Source organism: Opisthorchis viverrini (genome assembly GCF_000715545.1).
Source record: "Opisthorchis viverrini unplaced genomic scaffold opera_v5_33, whole genome shotgun sequence".
Taxonomy (NCBI): domain Eukaryota; kingdom Metazoa; phylum Platyhelminthes; class Trematoda; order Opisthorchiida; family Opisthorchiidae; genus Opisthorchis; species Opisthorchis viverrini.
This window is the reverse complement of record NW_008751689.1, coordinates 1,807,413-1,833,885: the sequence shown is the minus strand read 5'-3', so window position 1 is coordinate 1,833,885 and position 26,473 is coordinate 1,807,413. Positions and strand designations below refer to the sequence as shown.

Genomic DNA, 26,473 nt, shown 5'->3' with positions numbered 1-26,473 from the left:
TTGAATAGAGAGGATTTTATAACCCAACGAAGTATACTTTAACAATCCTTAGCAAATATATCCATGACCACAGTGCTTGAGTGTGTGCGGTATTTTTAACTGAGTATTTAGGAAAACCGTATTTCCTCTGAACTCATCGGTTGCATAGAAAAGACATGACAGAACACACTGATATCTATACAAGTCCACAAGAAGATGAATTTTTCAAAATACAAGTGAAGTGATCAGAGTTCGCAAATATATCCATGACCACAGTGCTTGAGTGTGTGCGGTATTTTTAACTGAGTATTTAGGAAAACCGTATTTCCTCTGAACTCATCGGTTGCATAGAAAAGACATGACAGAACACACTGATATCTATACAAGTCCACAAGAAGATGAATTTTTCAAAATACAAGTGAAGTGCATCAGAGTTCCGTTCGCCCTAGTTACAGCACGGATGTCGAATAAGAGGACACGGGAATTCAACAAATGTGTCATATCAGCACAGATAAAACTGTTAAACGTCAGGAAGATAGCTTAAAGTGTCTATCATATTGTGATGGGATAGAGCTATTGGGTCACTAAAACAGGCTTCTCCAAAGAAAAATAACTGCGGGACAGTAGAAAATTGTACGTGTTGAGAGACGGGATGTTTTTGAAGAGAGTGACCCATGCAATCACTGATAGTGCACTGAAAAACTTGATGGGCTGATACGAAGTAGTGCCTCACTTGGTGCACCTTTTACACTTTTGAATTTCTTTCGCTGCTAGCCCTCCAAAATTCGGTAGTTGTGACAAATACCTCAGGTGACGTGAAATGTGATTGATTGAAATGTAATGGCGCTACATCGTCCGGAAGTTATATTTTCCCGCCTATAAACTAACTTAAGCCAAGCCATTTGTGGTCGACTACTAATCCGAAGGTAGAGGGACAGGGGCGAAATGAGCACTCCTAAAGAATCCTAAGGAGGAGAACACAACTGTGTGAGGGCTTCTCAACTTTCAGCCTAGACCGATGTCACTCGCGGGACTAAGACTCGGTTGAAAGTTACAAACTAGTACAATCCCACTTACTAGTCTTTCGTTTCAATGTTCGTAACAATTAGACTAACAATGCGTACGTAGTAGTTCTCAAGAGGTTCTGTGCGGATGGGAACAGTTGCTTTATGCGGAAGTGCTGCCCCTTAAGCGTAAGCATAATCTCACATGTGGCGTGTCGATGGCTACTTGGTATGCACTTTTCAGTGGACATCAAGAAAAAAGATAAATTAGCATGCGTTTTGCCTGACAAAGTCGCTACATTCAATAACATTTGATTTACTGGGCAAACGAGTTATTTTCTGTGCAAGTGACCACCAACTATTCTAAATTTGATAACAAATCAGCTGATGCCAGACAGTCGCGGTTCTAAGATATCAGCAGTGCCAGACTTGATCATACGTCCAAGTTCCGAAAACCGGTACCAGGAAACTTTGCGGCCGATTGTCACTTCAGGTTCACTCTGTTCAGAGATATGAGACACAAGCACTCTAGTAGGCATGTCACTCCACAACCTCAAACACTTCTCACTGAAAACAAGGTGGACGTCTAAAGAGTGTATATCCTGGAACAAGATTATTCTGCGGATATGTAGCGACAGTTTCCGTAAAAAGGATACGCGCCATGCAAGAAAGTAGAATCGTGTACAACGCTGCAAAAACTACACGCCGCACACGCCAAGTGACCAAACTGTACCGAATGAAGAACAACCCACCGCAATCACAACCCTGACGCATATCTCAAGGACAAAGAAGTCGATTCTTGTTATTTCGTTATGGTTACGACACAACTTCCATACCTAGATTATAATTTGGAGAAAAAGTATGACTGATACAGAGAAGAGATGAGTTGTGATTCGATCAATTACCAGATGGACTAATGCATAGGTTAAGGTCGGCCAGGCGTCGGTCGGAAGAATGCAAAAGCGTAACCCTTTAGTAACGGTTGAGGAACTCCCTTATATGATGAGTATGTGGTTTTGAGAAGTAATTTGGCACTATTAAAAAAATCGATTAGACCGAGATTTACAACCCTGAATACGACCATCGATGAATGCAGCGAGGCAACAAGGCAGTTCCAACTCAACGTTGATTTTTAACCTGGGCCTTTCTGAAGCAGCCGATCACCTGTGTTTATCTTCAGGCTTTCGCTTAAAGCTACGACCACACACAGACAAAAGGACATCTGAGCAGTATACTATGGAAACACCGTGGTATCCAGTTACAACCCGGTTAGCAAAATGTTGCGCACGAAGCGCACGCGCGCGAGAAAGAAAAAACGCTATGCGCCTACATGATGGCGCCAGCGCTACGAGACTGGGAAGAATAAAGCGAAAACGGTCATCTTGACAGTGTGTGCACTCCTATATGGTAGCACACCCGTGTGCGCAGGTGTGTGTGTGTGTGTGTGCGTGCCTACTGCAGATGTGACGAAGAGGCCAAACAAAAACGACGAAAGAGAGCCATCTTCCTTTTCCTCTTCAGCTTCGTAGTCGTTGTCGTCAGAGCGACGATGATGATGCTGATGAACAAAGCTATCTGACTGATTGATGGAAGAGTAAAAGGTTGAATATTATCCGGTCCGTTTTTGACCAGCCTAAAACAGGACCAGCGCCCGATAGAGACTAGCCGAAAGCGAGTAAATTGAAATGTCGTCAAACACACAGAACAATAGGGACTGAAGAAAGAGAAAAAACACACGACTGTCAAAAATGTGTTAGTGTGGTGGATGGAGGATGCTGCCGCTGCGGTTAAAATTCACTAAGTATCATCACACGGAAGACGGAAGCCATGGAAACGGGTACCCGTGAAATCCATCACGCTGGTTATGTAGGAAAAGATCGATAATGAGGCATAGGTGACCTGACGGGCTACCAAGATGCTTCGCTTTCACTGGTAAGGAAAGAGACCGGTATTAATCTAGCTTAGAAACAGGGCTCAGCCAACAGCAATAAAACAGAATAGAACTAAGAACGAAGTTTAGTTTTAATTTGAGAACACTAAAACTTCAGGTAACTACGTGGCAGAATACCAGGTTTTAGCATCTGGAAATTTGTTTCCGAACGCACATTGATTGTAGCTAATCGCGTAACTCAATCATATCTACTACTCTACACACCAACCAGGAAAAAAGCCACAGTGCTTATCAAGTGGTGTGTATTATCCACGCCTTATTAGATTTGCGCTGGTAATTTGGTTTTGGCTTCACTGAATTGGCCCACTTATTGCGTTATTAACACTCTCAACAGTGCAAGACTCAGGACAAACTGGTGCTTACGGTGGTGCAAAATAAAGGCTATTGACGCTAGCAGTTTTTAACGTCATGTTCTACAGGCATTGTGCATAATGATCCTTTTACGTACAACTACATAGCTGATATTTGCTTCACTTTCTGTTTGTTCCTAGTAGGGAGGGCTGGTGGAAATTTCTTTCCTCGGTTCACCTCTCTTATGGCTCAATGTATTCCACAAGAATTTGAGGCACAGTGAAATAAAACCCTGCATGAACCGTGAACCTGTGATTTATGATAAATTTCATGTGCATCCACAACTTCTTTCCAGTCTACTAGTACCAATTTCCGTAACTTGATTCATTTGATGCAAATTTGGACGTGTGATTTCTTCACCATCAGATCTCTGCACCAGAGTTGTGATCAGGTGAGTTTCTGATTCTTTTTATTCTGGAGCTATTTCTTGGGTGTTGTCTGAAGGTGAAATCATATTGCAGGTAAGCAGCCACATTGGTGGAGTATTTTGTTGCGGAAAAAGTAAGAATCTGAGTTTTGCATGATTGTTACAGTTCAGACAGGCCTCTGGATGACACATGCTGAAACAGATCACCTTCGCTAGGCTCAGCTATGAGCCTACCTTTCTGCACAATATTTGAGTTTTTACTTAGTACCGTTTTACATGCTCTAACAAATTCGATGGTTGTCTTCATCGCGAGCTATCGCTTTTCGGTCTGCCAACATTCGGCCGAATTGTGTATACTCTCACCAGAACATTTCATCTTAGGATACAGCCTCACTACCAGATCGCCGCCTTGTTCCCTCAGTGGAGTCCGTGAACAACCACTGCACTTTGTTTGAAGCAAAACAATCTGAAGGATTGTTTTATGTGGCCAGAACTTTTGATGCTGATGCGTAGCAGCTTTGGATCTAGTGTCACGATACAATTATCAAACCCCTGAAAGTGATCAAATCATTCAAAGTAAAAACCTAATCTATCCTAACCTAATTTAACCTAAATTTATCATCAGACGTGGAGCTTACACACAAAAACCAGGCTTGCATTATTTGCAAAAGATTGTGAATTTCGTACTGCATCCGTCGATCCATCCAGCGAGGACCGTTTCCCAGAAGAATATTAAACAGAGAGCACTGAGACCCAGAATGTGTGATTTCCATCCTACCTTCGGACATGCTCGTAATCTTACACTGGCTCGAAAAAAGCTCAGATCGATCTCTAATTCGAGAGACCAATACTCCGACTCATATCTTATGGGAATAAGCTGGTTGCTCCCTTCGATAACGTAGCAGCTTGAGATCGTTTAGAAGAGAAAAAATCCTCCCATTTTTGTCTACTTGAAGCGTGTGTCCAGCTATCACCGACTGCCATGACTTCTTCGAATTACAGACATTTCGACACTACGGAGAGGGAGCGTTCCGCTACATATAACGTATTTGTAGAATCAGAAACTGAAAAAAGCTTTTGAATGACGAAATCAGCGACTCAGCACCACCAATGAAAACCAGAAATGGTTAGCAGTTATCGATCGTAGCCAGGTGGCAAAAATAATAGTGAAAATTATCGTTTCACTGTAACACCCTTTCGGTGCCTAGCTGCCAAACCGCGAGAAGGAAACACGATGACTGAGTTACTGCCATGTTGCCCAAGCCCAGACAGATGATTAACCACAGTGACCAATGAGAAGTGGGCTGACAAACTTGTGGGAGGAACCGCTGTATGAGAAACACGCAACGTTTGATCTCCGGAGCACATACCACCGAATTATTATCCGGGACACTGACAGACCACGCCACTTAGGGATCACTAGGGATCTTCTACCAAATACTAGGATATCCCTCCGACATAACCAACAGGCACGTCTAGTGTTACAAGACCCTGAAGGTCCCAATAGAATTGATTACCGGACTATCTTCGTGAAACATCCGTTGAAACCATGAGACAGGATTTAGATTGATTGCACTTGCTTCAATAACTTGGGGCAGCTCAGAATATAAGAACCCAGCTAAAGACAGGATTATGTCAATAACCGTTCGGCCACATCTCCTTAAATCTCGATTTTTCGAACAAAATCCACCTGTTGAGACCAATGGAGGTTTTAGAATTACAGCCCTGAGGGTCCTTCAGTATATCAAAAAGTAAAAACGGTTATTGCGGTAACGGAACTGGAAACCAACTACCTTTTATTCTAGAACGTTGGAAGCTTTCAACTGCTGAAAGATTTGCCGATTGTGAAAGTAATGAAAAACTCTCGAGAGTCCATTTTTAACCTATGGCCGAACAAAAATCGGCAGGGTTTACGTAAGAATGTCTGTATAAAAGCAAGCTAACAAGAAAATTCAGGGATGATGCGCCGCAGATTCGTGCTTCAGATACAGTATACTTGATCGTTCCTCAACTAATGCTCGTCTAAAGGAGTCGGTCCATCTAAAGACAACGCTGTCATCCGGGGGTAAAAATGTCTGATTGCAAAACCACCCTCTTCCGTCAAAAACGAGGAACCCATGACAACGAAATGCCGCACTTTTATCGACTTAAATTCAACATTCCAAATAACACAACAAAACAATCTGGGAGACGAAATGCAGGTTTTAAAAGACCATCATCTTATGAAACCTGGAACAAATAATTCTCAGTCTGCACAAAGAATACTTTCAATTTCCATCAACGCTTCTGCGTACAAATATAACCTCGCGCACTAACGCAAGATGTATTTTCACATTAAGTTTATCATTGGCCTAGAACAGCACATACAAAATGAGCATGAACATTCTTTTGTTTCTGATGACCCGAGGGGTTTCCCAGTAAAAAAGAGAAGCATCCAAGAGAAATTTTACGGACAGCCACCACTTTTTCAACTAAACCACACGACTTTGACACTAAAGAGCGGTGAAGCGTCCTCCAGGATACATTTTATTCAGGTTGCTCCTGTACACTTCGTCTAATTCTACTTCAGATAGGATAGTGCTGCTGGTCAGAGTAAAGAGAACTATATTCCCTAATTAGAACCTATTGAGAATGTTTCAGACAATCAAGATTTTATTTGCTATGGCAAGAGAGGCTCTGTGTATTGGCTGTCCCATTGGAAGCGTATTTCGGCGTTTTCCAAGTGCTCCGCATAAACGGAATACTAGATCAAGCCCGTTTCGAAAATTGAATTTGTTGCCACAGATTACAGAGCTACTCGGCTTGCGAAGGACGGCTTTAGATTACTATCCGTTGTTGGAATCTCATCGTATGTCACAAAAACCATCCGCATTCTCGATATCTACCAGCTCAATAAATAAATCAGTGGTAAGCAATGAGGTGATCCACCATAAATGATCGTTACAGGTTATGACAAATAGGTACACGGGCAAATCCATAATATTGCTAGTGTGGCTCATAGTAACTGTCAACCTAAAAAAACGGATCACAATTTATCTGAACAGAGTTCCCAGTGCGATTACCATTCCTCAACCTGTTACGCGGTGTAAAGAGTACAGATCGACAGAACTCAAATTCTCTCCTAGGGATGGAGGGATGCCACAAATGGAGCATACACCCTAATCACTACTGCGTGCGAGAGCCCACGGGTGCATTAGCGTTCGCTGATGATGGTTTGTGACCGATCACGTGGAAAATTGTTTGTATTTTGAAACAAAACGTATCGTATCCTGCGACTTTTGTCGTATTTCTGTAGCGATTTAAACTACAATTATTCATACTATCGTGGGACTTTCATAATCCTGATGCTAATTGGCATTTCCTAACGGTTTGGAGAATAATCCATTGAAAAGATAGGCACAAAATCGTCACTCAGTGAAGAACTGATGCACGTAGTTGTGAAAGGTCCCAGTTCGAGGACTTCAGAACGTATAAACCGAGCACTACACGTGATTATCAATACGGTAAAAACAACTACACCATCTTCACCTTGAAAAGCTGACATTCTCTAACAAGGCCTCGACGAAATTCTTAGGGGTCATGGAAAAAAAATTGGCGTCTCGACAAAATCAATGGATGGATCGATTTTGGGGTAAGATGTCCTAACGGTCGCCCCACGTTAGTAATGATTAATACGTCGGTACTACTCATAAAATCACCAGAAACTCCAGACAACCCACTACTTTTTGCCCTTCTTAAAACTCATCAAGCACTCAGTCCTATTATTTGTATTTTGTATTGTTGTACCAAGTTAAAATAACAATAATGCTTATTAGTATTGTTATAGTTACTTATATCTTTTCTTATTGGCATCGGCATTAGCAATTCATGTCCAAAGTGTGCTAGAAAGACTTCACGCAGAACAGTGCCTCTCATCCGTATTCGGAGATATATACGAAAAAGAAGAGTGTTCACCGATTTGTCTACCAACTGTAAAACGTCACATTCTCAAGTGTATTTGGCAATGTGTTACAATGCATATACTGAAGAAAAACACACTGGTCGTCGCTGACGGTAACCGCGGTTACGGAAGACAAGAGGCAGCAGAATACACTAAACATTGTTGGTGTGGTTATTATTAGTAATATTGTTTCCAGCCAACAAAATGCTTTGGTACGATATGTGCGTTAGAGTGAAAACATTCCAGTTACGTTTGGAGCGGGCTACAAAACGACGTTTCAACGGGGACGGAATTATTATTTGCAAAAGGTTTAAGGGACAGATCACTGACCACAACCTAGAAGGTCTTCCTTAACGGCACCATCCAGTTGTAAATTTCCTAATACTCGCATCATGAGTGGATGATAAAATCTGTTTCAGCCACAGCTCAAAAAAATTAACATGAGCTTTGCGACCACGCTTTCTTGGAAAACAAAATATGGACACAGTATGCGGTTTCCTTATATCCTGAATCTCGAGATTCTTGAATGAAAGAGGAGCTCCGTGAATTAAAAACATTGATAATAAATTACTCTAACCATTTCGTTGTTCCTCGCTCTACTAATTTGGCGAAGCCTCTGGTTAAATCATAAAGTAAGCGATTGGCAGTAAACACTGATGGCGAAAGTCATGGAACTCCTCGTGACCATCTCGTAGGAAGCGAAATGCAGCTGGTACATTAATCCATTTTATAACGTCTTTTTGTAATGACATCGTCTAATAGAATAGGGTAGTTGTGTGCAGTAATCGCAGTGGCAAGGTCATTCATCAATCCGTGCCAGAATCACTTATTCAAACAACCGAAGAGCTTGGTTTTCTTCAATGTCCTTATGAAGGGACAATATTCGCTCAGGAGTATTCAAAATACGGAGCCTTGCGAATGCCCCTATAGAAACTTCAAGTAATGAAGCGTAATGAACCGGCTATTAATCAAGGGTTTCAACTTATTTGTGTTAGAACGTGACCAGATTCCTCATAACATGGCCCCATGAAACCATCAGTATAGCCCAACAATAATTCCCTGATAGAAGTGCAACGGCGACCTAATACGAAGATATCCTGAGTTGTGTGTAACGCCTTAATTTCAGGCCACTGCCCTCAAATGCTTTGGGCTATATTAACTCAATGGCGAAGCAACATTAGAATTTTACCTGAACACGTTAAGTTTCCCGTCAAGTTACCTTGACAGTACCATTAGAATACGGAGACACCCCCAGAAAAAAGTTGTGGAGGTCTCAATTAAAATAAAACCGATTCATGAGATAGAATTCTGAGATCATATGTGGGAAGTAAGAAACAACATAGATCGCGCTTAAAAAAGGGACAAAGAATAAAAAACGTACCCAATCGTAGAGCAAGATTGACTTATCTTAGAAATCCAAGTAGCGTGTTCTCTGGAAAATTGTACACACCGTAACATTGTTTAACAAGAGGGGATTTAAAGAAATCTTCCACTTTTGATATTCATTTGTAGAATTTTCTGCAACAGCCGTTTCACGTCTTAACCGTGCCAGCACTCAAAACAAGAAGAAATTTCTAGCGACCTTATAGACGTTAAAGTGTCATGGCAGACTACCTTAATAGTTTGAATATCAGTCCAATATGAAAACCTTCTAAGCAATACGTAGGGGCGTTCGAGTTTCGAGATCTGGGTCTAGCGTTAAAGCCAACTCAGTCAGCAAGTTACCAAGAAGTTGCATAATATTCTGTGACGATCATTCAGGGCCATACCATGGCCCTATATGCTGCCCACAGAGCTAACCCCAAGAAAATAACATTAATGATAGGCGGACAACAGTAGCCCCGCAAACAGTCAAGCAATTACGAGCTAAGGTCAATTTTCCCATTACGGAAAGCTGAAAACCGCCTTCAGAACCGCAGATCAGAGCAAAAAAGTTATCAGCTACTGCGGAATCCTGGCCGATAGACCCTAATTTCCGTTTCATGGCATTACATGTGAGGAGGTACGGCTGAAAAAAATAATTTTCAGTTGAAAAAAAACAAAGAGTGTTATATCAATAAGCGAGAGACGGTCTCAAAGACTACAGGGTTTAGTGACAGCAACCGTCGCAATAAAGCGAGCAGACAATATAACTGACTCATATATTACGCAGGCGGAAGATTATCACAAAATGCGGATGGGTATGAAAAATGAGCCATCAGTTGCCTTGTGAAATTAAGTCAATCTAACTCCCCTTACATGGGAAAATTACGGCCTAACAAAAATCTTCATCCTACCAAAATTTCCAGAGATAAAATCAAGTGGTGGGGACGACTGTTACTGGTGAAGGACACTCTGAACTTGACAATGGCGACTATCACGGAGATAACACATACATTGCAAAATTCCTCAAAATCAGTTAAAACCGTTTGCGTTTCAGTGGCTTTACCACATAGCATTAGTGGAAGAGGATTAACAGATAATTTATACAAACATTCACGTAAAAATGTGACACCAACCACATAAGCAGCGGAAATGATTGATGTTGAAACTCAAACAGAACCCACAAGATCATCCGTGATTGAAACGAATTTCATAATAACTAGGGAGATGCCTCCGTGGGAGAACATCAACCAAGGATCATTCAGCGGAAACAGGATTCAGTAACTAAAACCAGGTGGGAAAAATAGTATCCGTACACAAAAAACGTCAATGGTAATATGCGACTTCACCATATAAAGATGCAGTATTTAATAAAAATTGACTTCAGTTTCGGCTGCGACAACAGCTCAAAATATTTAGATGTCTAACTCAACTACCTAATATGGCTGGTTCACCTTGGACTGCTAGGTGAACAGTGTTGTGGCAAAATAACTAAAACAAGCTTCAATATTATTTTTCTTGCACAGTTTTATGCCCCTGTGGCAGGTGTAAGTGTACCATAAAATCACAAAATTATGTGCGGCAGGCACTGCAGGCAATCTTTTGCGTGTCAGCAGCCAGTGGGTGACACATTCTGACAGGCGACACGACTTCTGTGTGCACCACTGCTTGTTTGTTTATGCAGTATCACAGAGGAACTGAAAACTTCCTACATGCACTAAGACTTGCGATTTATATATACAGAAACTTCCTTTGTTCACACCGAAAACAAAATAATTTCGTATTCTAGGGGTAAATCTGACCTGAATCAGCATTTCATAAACCAGAAAAACTACTAATCCATTTCAGCTTGATAAGGGGTCCGAAAATTCTCCCCATGAGTGGAATAATATATTTTTGTTACTTACAGTCTCAACCCTTACCACGAGCTAGAATATTCAGTAGCATCCATGAGAACGCTGTTGTAATTTGCCTTGGACTTCTCCTGCACCCAACCACGCGTGAAGCCGAAGTGAGCAATTATCGTTCCAAAACATGATTAACTGATAGAAGCCAAAGTAACACGCGCGTTAAGGAAGATTAACGATTGATTTCTTTACAACCGGGAATAAACAGAATTAAGGTTTCCATCAAGACTACTGATAACATATATTCCCATGGAAACATGATCACCAAAAATGACCATTGTAGTACCGTATCTATATCATTAAATGCTAGAGGCGCAATAGACTAAAAGACAATACAAGCTGAATATACTAGCTCAAACGATATCAGGTCACAGAAACCCATGTGAAGTTAGCTGAGAGAAAAAACGTGTTCGGCAAGAAATAATCGTTGGCGAAGCTCAAACTGGGAGTTTTGGACAGCGCCCTCTCTAAATTTGTATCACTAAGTAAGAAACAATTCGACTAACTACATATACCTATCAAAGCAAGATGCATGCCGGAAAGCTCAGCATTATGGAAGCAGTCAGTTGTGAAGCAAGTGAAATTACCACGCAAATAAACTGCAAAAAAAGTATGTCATTACCACTAACAAAGGCCCCAAAGATTCCATGGTGTATAGCCATGAATTAGTACGAAATTCGGCTGACCATACAGTCAGTAGTTACAAACATTCAAAACTCGTTTTGCTGTACACAAACAAGATACACCGCTTCTAAGGAAACTTAAGTAGGGCTTAAGTATTTAAACGGTGCAAATTATCAGGTAGGTTTATTTGAAAACGGGCAGTAGCTACCACACAGTTATTAGGGGGTATCTTATTGGTCCTATTATCAAACCACAACAAAAATCCTTACTTGATATACGAGGCAACTAAACGCAAAAAAACTTTGAGTGCGTCATTAGAAGTAGATCTTTGAATGTCAAGGGTCTGAAGTTAAATACAAAGCACTACTTGTGTATAAGGTGCTACGGAAGTAATGCAAACGGCTTGCAGTATTGTGGTCGACAATTGGGGACTAGATAAACTCGAACCGGACTGACACAATTGACGGCTTCTCAAAGGTTACACTGAGAAGGTCAGAAAGCTAGCAACTGAGTGGAAATCCGCAATTCTTAAGTATCATGGTGCTTGGATAAAAATATAAAGCAATAGGTGATTTCAGTACTCTAAGAAATGTCTTACCCACGCCTTCCAATGCCAATGACCATAAGTGTTTCTTGCGCAGACCTGATTTTGTCTCTCTAAGGGGCGATAGGCATTTCTGTGGATCAATGGCATTCAAACATGCTTTTGGACGTTGGTCTTACCCACAACTCCAAGGCCTTCGTTTAAAGTCCCTGCTGTTTTCATTTCTTTTCGCAAATAAATGGACAGACATTGATTGTCAGGGTCCGCTGTAGGTATGTTTATATTTTTGCTACTGACGGTACTCATCAGTTTGCTCACCGTGTATAGATGGCAGAATTAGACACCAGCGGTTTCTGCATCTCCGCGCCAATTGCTGAGTCAAGAATGGTAAGGACACATTATTTGGAGTACCGGCTGAAGTTACAAGTACTTCAGAGTCCGATGAGACTTCTAAGGTTTTGAAAAACCTAATAAGCGTCTGAAAAATTAATTCGTGAGTGTTTCAGATGTAACTGTAGAGGCGACTCTGTGGGGAATCGATTCACGGGCCCACCACCTCAGAATGTTTGCCGGTTTCCCAAATCCAGCTTTCTCCAGCCTAAGCACGCGTCCACTCGTAATGAAACTGGAAGATAAACCGACTAGTGAAGGCTTCCGCACTACTCAAATACGGCGAAGGAGATTTAGTACCTTTCAATGTGGTAAATACGGACATTTAACTGACTCATTTAAAGAGGGCACACATCGTATGATGCATTTCCAAATTCCGGTATGCACCGATTCCCGAAACCTTTTAGCCCTTCTGCATGTCAACAATCATTCCAAATGGAAGCTAACCCAGGTGTACTAGAAGCTCCGGTGCCGGTCACTCCAGGGAAAAATCAACTTTTGATGGCAACGGGAGACAAGGTCCCCTGGGTGGACGGATATGGGTACATGAAGATCTACACCTTTTTCATTAGATTCAAAACCTAAAGTACTTGGTAGGATCCACGAGGTCCGATCACAATCAGTGTAATTCAAGCTGCCAGTACCAATCAATCTATGGTGGTAATACTGGTATAGCACGGCGGCCATCCAAAGACGTAGTGATCAGATCGCGTGGATGACCTTGTTCACAGAGTTATCAATATACAATCAAAGCGTCACCGAACAAAAAATAGAATACTTGAATACCATGCCGTGAAGAGTAAACTATTCACCCTAACATCATGGTTCACTTGTGAGGGTCCGAGAATTCGATAAATGGTATGTTGAGAAAAAAGATAAACCTGTAAAAAGCTTAAAACGGTCGTTTAGTATCCTTGCTCAGACATCTTTATGAAATCAATGTAAATATAGTATAGATTGTGCGCATGCTAACTTTTATTACAATTTAATCTGGTAGGACATCTCTTTGGCCCCCAAAAGCACATCTGTGGTTCTAGAATGACTGACGACGAAATCGTGCCACTGGTGGTCGAATGTTAGTAACGATAAACCTCGTCACCATATACTTTGCACGGATGACACGCTGTTTCGTTGTGTTACATTTTCATCAGTTTTCTGTTTGTTGGCTGTACCATCGTTGCCTTCACACAAAGTAAATGTAGCCACAATAAAGGAGCAAGCGATATTGCTTAATTTCAAAGAGTCAGAGGGTGGAATGATTCAGTTCTTGGTGCATTCACGTCATTCAACACTAAATCCAGTTCTGACCACCTTCAGACTGAGAATCCGTGCGTTCGCCGTACGCTATAAACCGCGGTGTGGCCCGGAGAGAAAAAGGGACCGGACCGAATTCAAGAAGTGTTGACAGTGAAATTTCTTGTTGTGATCAGATGGACCCCCTGAACATGTTCCCAGCTTTACAGAACGGCCAGAGGTAACCTTATCAACGTCACGACGACTTTTCGTGGAACAATGGAATGTGAGAGTCCTCCATGTTTGCGCCGGTGAAGCTTGGGGAAATATCTAACCGTGTGCAAGATGAAATGGAAAGAAACGACGACTATGTACATGCTATATCAACGAGCAACTGGCTTTCAGAATTCCCTATTGATTGTGGCGGAAGAGGACTGGAGAACACACCTTATGACATGGCGATATGGTGAATCGGTCTAACCACAAGGAATCACAAACACAGGTAGTGAAGAGGTTGGAGTAGAACTAATTTCTTATTTCTAACCAGTTAAGACTGAGTGATGAGCGTGGAAGTGTTATGGTTTACTGGTTTTCTTCTTACTAAGGTGCCAGCCTGTTCGCACTAAGCGAAGACCACACCTAATTGTCAAAGTGGCAACGTATGCATTGAATAACCGGGACACCTCGGCGCTTAGAGGTGTGTGGGGCCAAACACAGGGGGATGCTTTGAGAAGCTACTTGGTCAGTCGCTATATCAGTGGGCACGGCCATGCGCAGCAGCCAAGGCAACCAAACAGCCTCCAGTTGGTGTATCTGAATCCGGAACCCAAACAGGCCTACAAGAAAAATACCCCCCCCCCCCTACCCTTCACCAATCAAGACAGCTCGATGTTCGTTTGGCGTTTAAAGCATAATAGGTTATATGGTGACTCACCTGAGTTTCGCTCTCTATCACAAGCCTAACTTTGTCTTCCGTCAAATTTTCCGACGACTTTTGCTGCTCCTCCTCCTCTCCTTCATCTTCATATACCTTGACTTCGTCCGTACAAGCCAAATTCTCTGACGCAGTTGAACCTAGCATGACACAATTTCAAGCCTGTGGCGATGGACTGCGCATCGTATTCTTTTGCTCGAAGCGGTTGTTAGGCTGCCAAAGGTTCCTTGAAAGATATTCATATGTCAACTTCTACCACAGAAGCACTGTCATAATATTTCTGCAGAGATGACCAGCTCTAATAAGCTCAATAATGACCGGGAAATTGTTCCAACGAATTTTTTCGCTTGTCAAAATGATGGTGCTAGCTCCAAAATGAAGACAATGAAGCATCCACTAAAGGATTCACACACAGACCACGAAAACAGGGGCATCAAAAAGTTACGAAAACGGCTGAACAACCTTGAAGGTCATTCGATAGATGCTCAAAAGTGGTGCGCTAAAACACAAACTGAGAGTTCATTCGCTTCAGTGAAAGTGGAGGAAAAATAAAAGCCAACATTTTGAACCCACGGTGTTTAGAGGACACGGGTGGCTAGTCCAAAATCCAAGTCCCGCTAATGTGATAAAATTGACCGTGGCCTTCCGGTGTGGAAGCAACTGCAAACATCGCTGCCGTTATGTAGAACTGCACTGAGGAAAATCTGGTGGGAGGTGTGGGCCAGCATTATGAAGCCATTCAAATGCAATTCCGTGTGAATATTAGTAATTTTGACAGAAGTTCGACCGGAATCTTCAGCAGAATTATTGTCAATGTTTAAAAGTAGAGAAGGTTTCTTGCAGACAACATGCCAAAGAGTTTGTCCCAGACGGGGGCGTTATTTCTGGCCTTCCACTGCTGTGCAATAAGTCAGAATTTTCTGGACAAATAACCTGCATTTTCACTACCATAACCATTTGTTGTGCGATTTTCTGTTGTGATATCAGCTCAACAGACTAAATATGAGGCGACTTAACAGAATAAAACGACCCCTGGACATTCATGCAAGACACTGACCAGATGACTTGTGGAAAAGGTAAGCTTCGTAACAGATCCACGCTTATTCCATTTACGAACGGACTCTCCACTACACCCATACATAACTCAACGTGGTACAAAATCCAGCATCGACATGCACGAATATATGTGCTTCGGATGTGTTAGTATATGGGAGAATCTTCCCGAATTAGCGGGCACGTTTCGCTCCTCACCATGTCCCACATTCCTTAGCAAAACTGAACATGTCAGCTAAATCACCGGTGCCCCACCAGATATATCTGAATCTGCTATGATCAATTAAGTGTTGTATTTCCCCTCTGCGGACGAATCTGTGTATGTCTTGGTATCCTTAACATCCATTCGGCTTACTTCACACATCAGAAGACAGTTTGGATTGTTCCTTGGCTCACTTTCCCGCTTATCATCTCTGCATTATGATCACCTATTATTTCCTGACCTCATTCAACTAGCACTCAGTTTTCAAAAACTCCAAATCCTTACCCAGCAATCCTCTTCTAGGTATGTCGGTTCACATTACCGCTCCATCGTATGTTAGCTGTAGAGTTCACGCTCGGAAAATCTCCAATAGGCCTCCGCTATCTCCGTTGGTAGCTGATGTTTCATTTGCAAACGCTGTGACCTCCTTGCTCCAGTGGCTGTTCTCTTGTCCGAATTAACCGAGCTACTTTACTGGTCTGTCTTTCCCCTCCGACCAGGAAAAGTATGTTGCCTGGAGTTTCTTGTCGATGTAAAAGCGGCGAGAATGACTCTTCAACGATTTTCCCACTTGTAGATTGGTAACACGCAAGAGATTTGAAAATCCAGTGTGGCAATTGGATGCATCCCATCTGTTGGATCCCACAAGGATGCCATTGTAAAACCGTCAACTTCCAAGACAGCCCGTCACCGGCGAATCGAAGGCCGGCGTTCAATTCAGGAAATCCGTAAATGAGCACCGCCGTTTTCCACTTTAAGCTACCGGTTTGAGGTTGTCCCAGTTGTGCCATATATCAGTTCTTCCTCTGAGATACAAACGAAGGAAAATATCCTTCCCTCTAGTAAAACGCAATAAGTGGTCTGAAACTTATCTTTGGTTTCCGACATAGAATGTATTGCACATCTTCCATCCCTGCTTCAGTGCTGGTTCCTTGTCTCACATCCCTATATCCATTTTCCCTTATATCTCCGCTGCCACTCTACATACTGACCGCTTCTTCGCCTAAATGACAGGACAAAGGAAACTGGCTGGAAAAAGCCGCCACTTGCTGACTGACAAATCCTGTCATAGCTTCTGACAAGTGATCCACGGTCAAGCTTTCCTGCCCGGTATCACATCGACCAACTCCCAATTTGCCAGAATCTCACAATGCTGACTTCTCGCAAACAATATTTGTTTTACAGCATTCCAATAATACCGGTTAGTTCCTTTCGTCTTTGTAATATATCAGGATTGTACCGGTAATTTCCAGGTCACTCAGCACACGGCTGTCCCCGCTTAGGCTTGCTTAAAAAACACCTATCATTTCCCCAAGAAAATCCGTTCTACCAACAGCCTCAACACTCACCAAAACCTGATTACGCTGTTCTATCATTCCTTTTCCTTGAGTTCTCATCATTTTCTCCTCCTCCGAACACCATAATTGATCCCTTTTACATTCTGCTTTGTGTCTGCATGCATCTCCAACGAGGCTAACGTGCCTGCCACTCTGCATCGGCCCGATTCCTAAGGTTTTGTTCCCCACCACAGGATCCACAGCAGATGAACGCGCGCCTTTCCTCAACTACCGATCACACGAAGTGTATCACAGAAGCGCGGAGAAGCCGAAGTTGGAGTTCGTGTGAAAGCATTCAGTGTTGTACGCGGTGCAATTGCATGCATGCAGCCATTTTCTTTGCACATTCTCTCATGTTCCCTCGGGCCCCTACATGCTCATATGAACAAACCGCTTACTTGGACCAAGCCACCACTCAAGCGACTATTTTCTGACTCATTGAATTCTTCCCTAGGAGTCGGTCGTCTCGATGTTCTGATTCACTCAGCTTGTCCCGTCTACAAACTCAGCGATTTCGCCTGTGGTGTAATGTAGCCTTGGGCACTAAAAGCTCCGCTCACCTACGGACCTTTCACCTTTATACCCTCAGCAACAAAACTAAGCGGCAAAACTTTACGCTAAATGTCATTGCCTGATACTCTTGATAGTTTTCCCGACCGGTTTCCAGCTACAAGCTCACCGTTCGATTTTTTCTTGACGGCACAGGATTTTAGTGTTGGCTCACAATTTAAAAAGCCTCGCACCTGCTGTTACAATAAGCATTCGCGCACTCGTGTTACATCAGTGCTACGCTAACCAAAAACCGTTAGTATGAACAACCAGAGTTCCCTTCGGGTTCATTCGACTTATTAACAGTGCCTTTCCAGCCTTATCGCTTGAGGTCCAATTTCCCACACAATGCACGAAGAGCCATGTATGGCACACACACGTAGGATGCACGAAGGTACATGACACTGGATTTAGGTGGCTAAACTCTGCTTAAAATGACCCAGTTGGAGATGCATGGTCTTTACAGGATATCCTATCGAGCTGATTACTGATTGCGGCATTACAATGGACGTGATGTTCGGTTTTTCTGACGGCCTGTTTTTCAGCGCGGTTAAGGAATGATCCAACAACTGACTATAAATTGTCATGGTGTCAGTTTGTGGGTTGCGCCTCTCGGGCTCCGTCTCTTTTGGCTGGTTGCATCAATAGCCTAATCCTCTCTTAGCACTTTTGGGAATAGAGTTTAGCTAGTGTAGTTTTACCAGTCGCTTTAGCCATAGGAACAATTGCTTGAAAGCAAGCAGTTCGGAAACTCTCCAACTGCCGTTCTTATGGCCGAGGTACATATGAAGGGTGAGAATTGCAAAGACCTGGTACACTAAATACTTTCAGTTGTTTGCACCCTAAAACGAGCTAATCCAGCGGATGACCCAATTATCCTACTACCGCTTGTAAAATTTATATTACGCTTGCAATTGCAACCACCCTCAAGTGACTGGCACGTTTGGGAAACATTGTTTAGTAAGATAAAATTCAGTGATATGGCAGCACTTCTTGTTTAGCCAGTTGGATAGCCAAGATTCAACAGGCCACACGAAAAAGCGCCCTACTATTTTAGCCTCAACCACGTCATTGTATGGAGGCTTCTACTTCCAAGGGTGGCTCAAGATCATGCTTTGATAACTAAATGTGCCGAGATACATGATCTGACTGGTTGGACCAGAGAACAATAACAAAAAAGCATAAAAGGGCAACGTTGTAACTTATCTGTAGCTGGAGTGGACTCGTTTCGGATGCCAGCTGCCTGGTAAAATCAAGGAATACAAGAAAATCATAAAAATCATAAAAAAATACGCATGGGGTAGTTTGAAGGTTCTGCGCGAGGCTCGTGGCTAACATCAACGTACAGTGAGTTGTCGCCTTCGTCTTAGTTAGGTTGTACCACCGTAAGTCCAATTTATCATCCGAAAAAAACATGTTCCTCTCCTTCGTTCTCCGAAGCGATCATATGGCGAAAAATTTAAATTCCTTATTATTTCCTGAGTATGAGCTTAGCTCATGTCAGCCGGCTTTATCTCTAAAATGGTCATAACCCATGCTCGGTGTCCTTGTTTTTTTGGTTACCACAGCTACGGTGGCTCTTCAAGTTATTAGCACATCTCCTTCTCGCTGGTAATGCACCGCGTCCAGACTGCGATGACCCGATTACGCCTCAAGTTGCATGTTCCCTACAAGTTGGGAAGTAAATTTTTTATATACACTACGTTCCCAACCCTTCACTACAAGCATATAATACTAAGGCTCAAAGGCTTCTTCCGCCATGCACCACTTGTTAGTTGAAGCTGGTAGCAGTGCTCCTGGGACTGGTGACTATCTTCCTTGGATCCACTATCTCTACTGGGCTGTGGAACTGTCCAACTTACGTAATAAATTCCAATTAAACTAGGCCATTATCTCAGAAGTTCACTCACATGAGTCCTTATATGTTTAATTCCTAAAATTACACCACTTCTCTGCGTGTTCCAGACCATTTCCACTCTAGCACCATATATTAGCAAACTCAACCGCTGCTTGAGCACTAGTCTAATAAGCACAAATTCACCCCTGTCCTGTCCATTATGACCGCTCCTGGTCAACACATTGATTGTGGTAAGCGTTCCCTCGTCTTCCCAAGCTTCGCGTTCCACAATACCTGGTTTGGATGCCCTGTTTGGCTGCCATCCACTCCATCCAATCCGCGGTCTGCATCCACAGAGATCCCCTTTCAGACAAGCAATTAACTGCGATCTTACATTGGCTTCGTCCCACCTCTGCGGATCACCTCGGCCGACATGAAAAAATCCCGCTGCTTAAGGAATTGCGCATCCCAGCTCACGGATTCACGGATTGATACACAAGATCGAGGCTTTTGCCCAAGTTTCCCGGGTCTGTTTTGTTCTTGTCGGTCAGTGGCTGTCGTTCACCTGAAAGGCAAAAGTGAAACAACAGTGTGGATGGGCAGTTCGCTTGCCAGCGCAAGGATTTGCACAGATAAATGTCTAATAGTGCTTTAAATAGGGTTCTAGAAGGAGCGTGGACAACCGTCGGAGGAAGGTCATTCCACGCACCTAATACCCGAAATGAGAAAATATTTTGTCCTATGAAGGTGTGCATTCTGGGCTTGAAAATCTTCTTACTATGTCCCCGACGTGTGTTTTCTGGGCTAACGGTGAAAAACGTGTTGGCAAAGCTTCGTTCAAACAGAGTACAACTGAGAATTGGAGACGACGATACTCCAGAGGAAAGAGGTCAAGCATTGCGAGGCGCGTTTCGTAGTCCACGGATTTGAGGCCGGTAACCATTCTCGTAGCGGCTCTCTAAACAGGCTCAATAAGGGTGAGATCTTGCGTGCGTCCCGAGTGGACAATTTGGTTAGTGTATTCCAGGAGCAGTCTGACGTAGGCCCCATAGAGTATTTGGAAGTCCAAGCGAGTATTACGGGAGAAGGTGCATCGGATCATCCGTGGGATGACGAATGCATTTTGGGCCGATTTCTCATGGTGCCGTGAGAAGGACAAGTTTGAGGAGACCCAGATGCCCAAATCATTTTTGGCATCTATCCTCATGATTTTTTCTGGTCATTTCTCACCACGCATAACAAGGGTATTCGTTGGGTCTCCCCCAAATAACATATGGACGCACTTTCTGTCATTCAGAGAAAGGTGCCAGTCCAACGACCACTGCTTTGCAGCGTCTACATCCATTTGGAGGGCACTGGCATTGGAACTTCAGGATTTCAAGTCGTCCGCAAAAAGTAGACATGGACCTGCAAGAAAATCTAGAAGGTCGCTGACGTAGATCAGAAGCAGCAATGGTCCCAGGACGGAGGTTTGAGGAACTCCCATTGAGACCGGCGCTAGAGAAGAGTAAGTCGAGCCTATTCTCACTCAGAATGATCTGTTTAACAGGAACGCCTTGATCCAATGAAGGATTTTTTATTGGTTCCCGTAAGACTCGAGTGTGTGGAGCAGCGGGACGTGTGGAACCCTATCAAAAGCGTTCGAGAGGTCGAAAAATATGGCTGAATGACCTAAAATATGGCGTCCGTTACAGAGCTGTCCAAAAACAAATGTACATGAGGGCAATGATGGCTCAACTCTGCCATACTCAGTGTGACAGTATTCTCTTCCTACTCTTGACAGTAGCTGTCGCCTACTCTTCTGACTAACTGCAAACAGGAGCAAGCTCTTCGTCTGGTCCCAGCCGCCACCAGGACGTCTCCATTCAAATCTGCTGAAACTTCCTTGCTCACTTAACCATATTGGTGTGCTTACACTCTGTGCTCTCCACAAATTCAATAATTTTCTGTACAGATCGCGTTCTAGCTTATACGTTTTCACCAGTTTACTCTTCCCAAGAAATTCTATACCTGTTTCCACCGTGTCGGCGAAACCAGTGTGTCTCTATAGTTTCACTGTAGGCCATGATTAGGAGATTCTTGTTACCATTTATCCGCACTGCCAATCCCCCAACATTATTATCCCCATTTATGCTTTTTGGGACCCTGGCCGTAGGCCCAACAGCCCAAGGTCAAGAGGCCTCAGTAGTGGTTTTAGGACGGATCTAGACCACAACCATTGCCCGGACACTCTCGCCTCGTTAACGCATCGAGTCTCAAATATGATGTTGTTACCAGTTTTGGTTTCAGGCGCGCACAATAAATCCTGTGAATTTGTGCAAGTAAGTATCGTTAAAAATGGAGCCAGATGTTCACATTGAGGAAATGGTTCAAGCGGCGAAACAAAAAAGCATTAAGAGAGCCAGAACATTGAAACGGTCGCTTCGGCTCAGCGGATTGTGAAAGTACTCATGACTGAAGCGGACAAAAATGCATCCATTTACACAGAAGGAAGATCAGCCAACGAAAAAATAGGGTGTACAGTGGTTTACCAGTGAAGAGGTGTGGATTTATGGATCGGGAGACTAAGTAGGACAGCCTAGTTATCGCATTCTATGGCTAGTCACATAGATGGGTCAAGTAGTTAGAGCTAATAACCATGTTTGATCGTTGAGCCTAACCAGAAGATCATGGACAAAACAAGGCCAGTACTGGGTGATGAGTGTATTTTGGTCTATTGGTAGCGCGGCTCGGTTGATTACCAAATGACGATATCATCTTAGAGCGACGTGGAAGCAGCCAGAGGTAAAATAGGCATCGAAGATTTAAAGAGTAGGGCGAATATTCCTGGCGAGGAAAATATGCTTGGACTAAAATAGAGCACAACGAAGAATGCCTGGTGATTGCCGTAACTAGTGCAGTTGTAGCGTTTTTCGGAAACGGTGCTGAGGTATCTCCAGGTAGAAGAACCGGAGCTGCAGAGTTTTCAAGAAATCTAGCTTCCGTTCACATTAGCCATACTTCCACGCTAATCTCACACCCAAAAAATAATGTACGCCTAACAATGGTGGGCGCGAGAGTCAGCGGGCTACCCAGTAAACACAGTGCCACCAGTGGTTAACGGTGGCCAAAGGTGGCTAGCTTTGCCACTGATTTTGCTGCTGAATGCAAGCCAAACATAGCGTTTGTTGCAAAAAAGCCTTCTGAAAACAAATGTAACAGGATAATCTGGATACTGAAGCTCTATTTACGAAGTAATTTTTGAAACCGATTTGTTTGAATGCACCACCGATTAAATATATCACGAAATTTTTGGATTGACACCTTTGGCCGCCGGCGGCTAGACGCACAATGTATTTTTCCGCAAAACGCCTGCGGACGAAATAAAAATTTTAACGTCAAAATGTTTTACTTCTTTGCATATATGCGTAGACTGAAAACCCCCCTCATCTGCCGTTATTTTTATGCGATTTGTTTTAATCGAGACATTTGAAAATTATTGGCGCACATTCGGTATTGGCGCACATTCGGCTTTGAACTTCGTCTGCTATGGCTTCGGAAGTGGCTTTCGTTGAGAAATTTGTGGGTGTATCGTTTTCATCCTTCACGGCATTTGAGAAGACCTTAAATCAATACATGAAGGATAACTTTGTGATATTTGTGCGTTCATCCAGTAATCGAAGCACCAACACTATTTTGCGTTACGAATGGGTGTACTACAAATGCAGCAGGCGCCCTCCAAGAAAAACGGAAAGCCGTGGAATCCGAAGAAGCTAGTAAGCCGAGCGTAATTTCTAATAAAAAAAGTACGCGAAGCACCAGCTGCCCAGTGCGGTTTTGTCTACGGAGGCAAAGGAACCAACTGGCAGTGACGTCTTATTTTCTGGAACACAACCACAAACTGTCAAAGTTTCTTTACGATCGGCTTCCAGTCAATCGACGCTTAACCGAAGACGAGTTGGGCACATGCCAGGCCCTGCTGAGATATGGAACGCCGTCATCTGAGGTGCGGCAGTTTGTGGCGGATGAATTCGGAAAGATTCTTACAACTAAGGATATACACAACTACCGCCGGAAGTGTCGACCGGCTATGTTGAGTAGGTGCCTAATGGTTGGGTTTTAATGTAGCAGATGATATGCCTTCGGTCCTGGCAAAACTTCGGGAGACCGGACGCGTTCTTGTGTGTCAGGGAGAGGAAGGTCACTATAGCCACATATGTTTCTCCCGATGGCAGCAGATAGCGTTATTCCGACGCTTTCCCGACGTAGTGAATGTGGACGGGACACATGCAACAAACCGCCTTGGGTAAGTTTTTTTAAAGCATCTAATATTCGGTATTTAGATATAAACTATACACATTCTTGATAACGGACGGCATGGGAACCGGGCGTCCGGTTATGTATGCGTTCGTAGAGAGCGAGCAGTTTGCTCCCATGCGTAAACTGTTCGGCTTGTTCAAAGAAATGATGGGCGAAGCGTATCCGGTCAGGACCTTCGTAATGGACAAGTTGGCGGCGCAAATGCGTGCGGCAAGAGTAGTGTTCGGCTGTGACATTATGCTTTGCTACTTTCACGTCCGCAAAGCCATCAGGAAGCACGTATGTATCATTTAATATCCATGTATTTATGGTCACAGACACATTCTGCGAACAGCCGGCACATATTTCACCGCATGGCTCGCCTGGACAATGCTGTACAGTAGGTTTTATGTTCATCATATTACAAGCACACAGATTCCGACAAGATCTACAGCTTCTGCGTCGAACCGACCCCCGTTTTCTCTCCTATCTTACGGCTCGCTGGTTGTACATCACCCGAAAATGGGCCATACACGCACAGTCCGGAATGGTTCATTTCGGTAATGTGACCAACAACCGACTGGAGAATGCGAACGGGCGCCTTAAAGATCAGGTGCACCACTCCGACACGTTGGAGCATGCCATTCAAAAGGTGTCCCGGCACGCCGAGTGGCTCATGCGGGAGTTTGAGATGCATACGTCGTACCACTGCGACAGGCGGCAAATCCTGGAGGGTGACGCCTACGTTCTAAACGTAGTCTGTCGAATGACGACATATGCATGCTCTCTCGTTTTGAGACACTTGGGTCCGCGACCGCCGCGGCTGCCGTATGAAAGTGTCGAAACAAACAAGGTGAGGTCGAGCTCCGTAAACTAACTCATAGTTTGTGGTGCAAACACTTAGATGCTCCCAGACTGTCGACACCTGTGCTGGAGAATGCACGTGCCCTTTCTACCAGGCGATGTGGCTCCCCTGTGTGCACCTGTTCTCTGTATTTCGAGATCAGTCCGTTCCGAGCAGTAAGAACTATTCATCATTGACTTTTTCTTAGCTTGCTTTCAATCCACCAACGATGGCTGTCAGATTACAACCTACCGGGAAAAGGTGTACCACTTACACTTGTTCCCAAACCACCCCCGACAGCTTTCGACGGTCTTCGTAAGCAACTGAATCGGGTGATGGATAAGCTTCAGAGGCTGGAACCCAGGAGGGCCACCGCCATATTTAAGCGGCTGATTGTTCAGGGCGAAATCCTGCTGCGTCAAGCCTCAAAGTCTGCAACCGACGATCTGCCGTTGGTGGTCGAGGATACTGCGCCTCAACCCAGATGGGGGTCTGGAAACGCTGACTTGGGGTTCTGTGTGCTCTGTGACCGGCCTACTACTACCAGTGACCGCTGGTGTACAACGGATCGCGTGTCATATCACGCCGACTGTTGTGACGGTGAACCCTGCCCACTGTGTGGTGGTGCGCTTCAGGCTTGTCCCATAGGTGAGTCCACATGAAAATAAATCACTTTGGGTTCTTAGCTCCGGGCCCATCCAGAAAACGCAGAGGTGTGCTTGCTATCCGGTCCGCAAAAAGGGCGTCTTATGATGTTGACCTGGACCGAAGCACAGATTCCCAGCACAGTGTGTCCCGTAAGTCCGTGTGCGTCCGTGTTTTCGGGTCCACAGAGGAACTACTCGACGGCCGTGAGTCTGTCTGACAACTACGACTAACTCTGTAGAGCGCCGGCTAGATGAAAGAGATGAAGATGATTTCATGTGATCCGCATGTTAGTGGTGTGCGTCGGTTAAGATCGTCCAGCTGTCTGGTGTTATCGACGTAGGCTCTATGTGGCTAGTTAGTTAGGTATCGTGTACCCCTAGCCGCATGTTAGTGGTGTGCGTCGGTTAAGATCGTCCAGCTGTCTGGTATTATCGACGTAGGCCCTATGTGGCTAGTTAGTTAGGTATCGTGTACCCCTAGCCGCATTTTAGTGGTGTGCATCGGTTAAGATCGATGAACCCGAAGGACTTTCTAGCATAACTCGGAAACTGTAATGAAAACTCTGTAAGTTGCCAGTCAACGTTCGCGATGTTTAGCAAATAATTAGGGTGCACCACTGGCAACAAAGAATCATAAAAGTAAAGTTGTTTGCACGAATGCGCCTGCTCATAAGTTGCGTCTCCAAAGGCCATTTAGATTCTAGAATGTTGAGGAAGTCTGGTGGAAAAATATCTCATTGTGCGAATAGCCAGCGGCCCTTTGGCCGCTTCTAGCCATCGGTGGAGCCATCGATGGCAAGCGTAAAGTTCCACCTCTATTTGCCTCCTATTGTCACCGATGGTGCCGCGGTGACGTGTTTACTGGCTACATCAATTGAGACCAAGTGGCGGAGAGAAGTACAACCGCAAAAGCGAGTAGGTAATTGACTGGCATAACTACCAGGATAATGATGGATGTTGGCAGATGATTTGGGCACTAGCGTTGTTGTGATGTATAGATTGTGGCTAGCGGTACTGTGTTCTTGCGAATACAACAATAATAATAACAGCAACAAGGTTTATTCCCAACTTGTGGGCGGCATACCGTCTGGCATGATCATAGTTTTACAGTCAGAATGGAGCATGACTGGGGGATTTGTG

General features: G+C 43.9%; 1 protein-coding gene across 1 annotated transcript in view; it reads right to left on the bottom strand.

The window, feature by feature from the left end:
* Positions 1-14,983, bottom strand: part of T265_02639 (hypothetical protein) — a gene marked incomplete at both ends in the record, with an annotated part of 114,660 nt that extends 99,677 nt beyond the window's left edge. Inside the window, one exon of the mRNA XM_009166937.1 lies at positions 14,587-14,983. Within this exon, the coding sequence (XP_009165201.1) occupies positions 14,587-14,733 (147 nt within the window). The remainder of the gene's footprint in view (positions 1-14,586) is intronic.
* Positions 14,984-26,473: the final 11,490 nt, after the last annotated feature.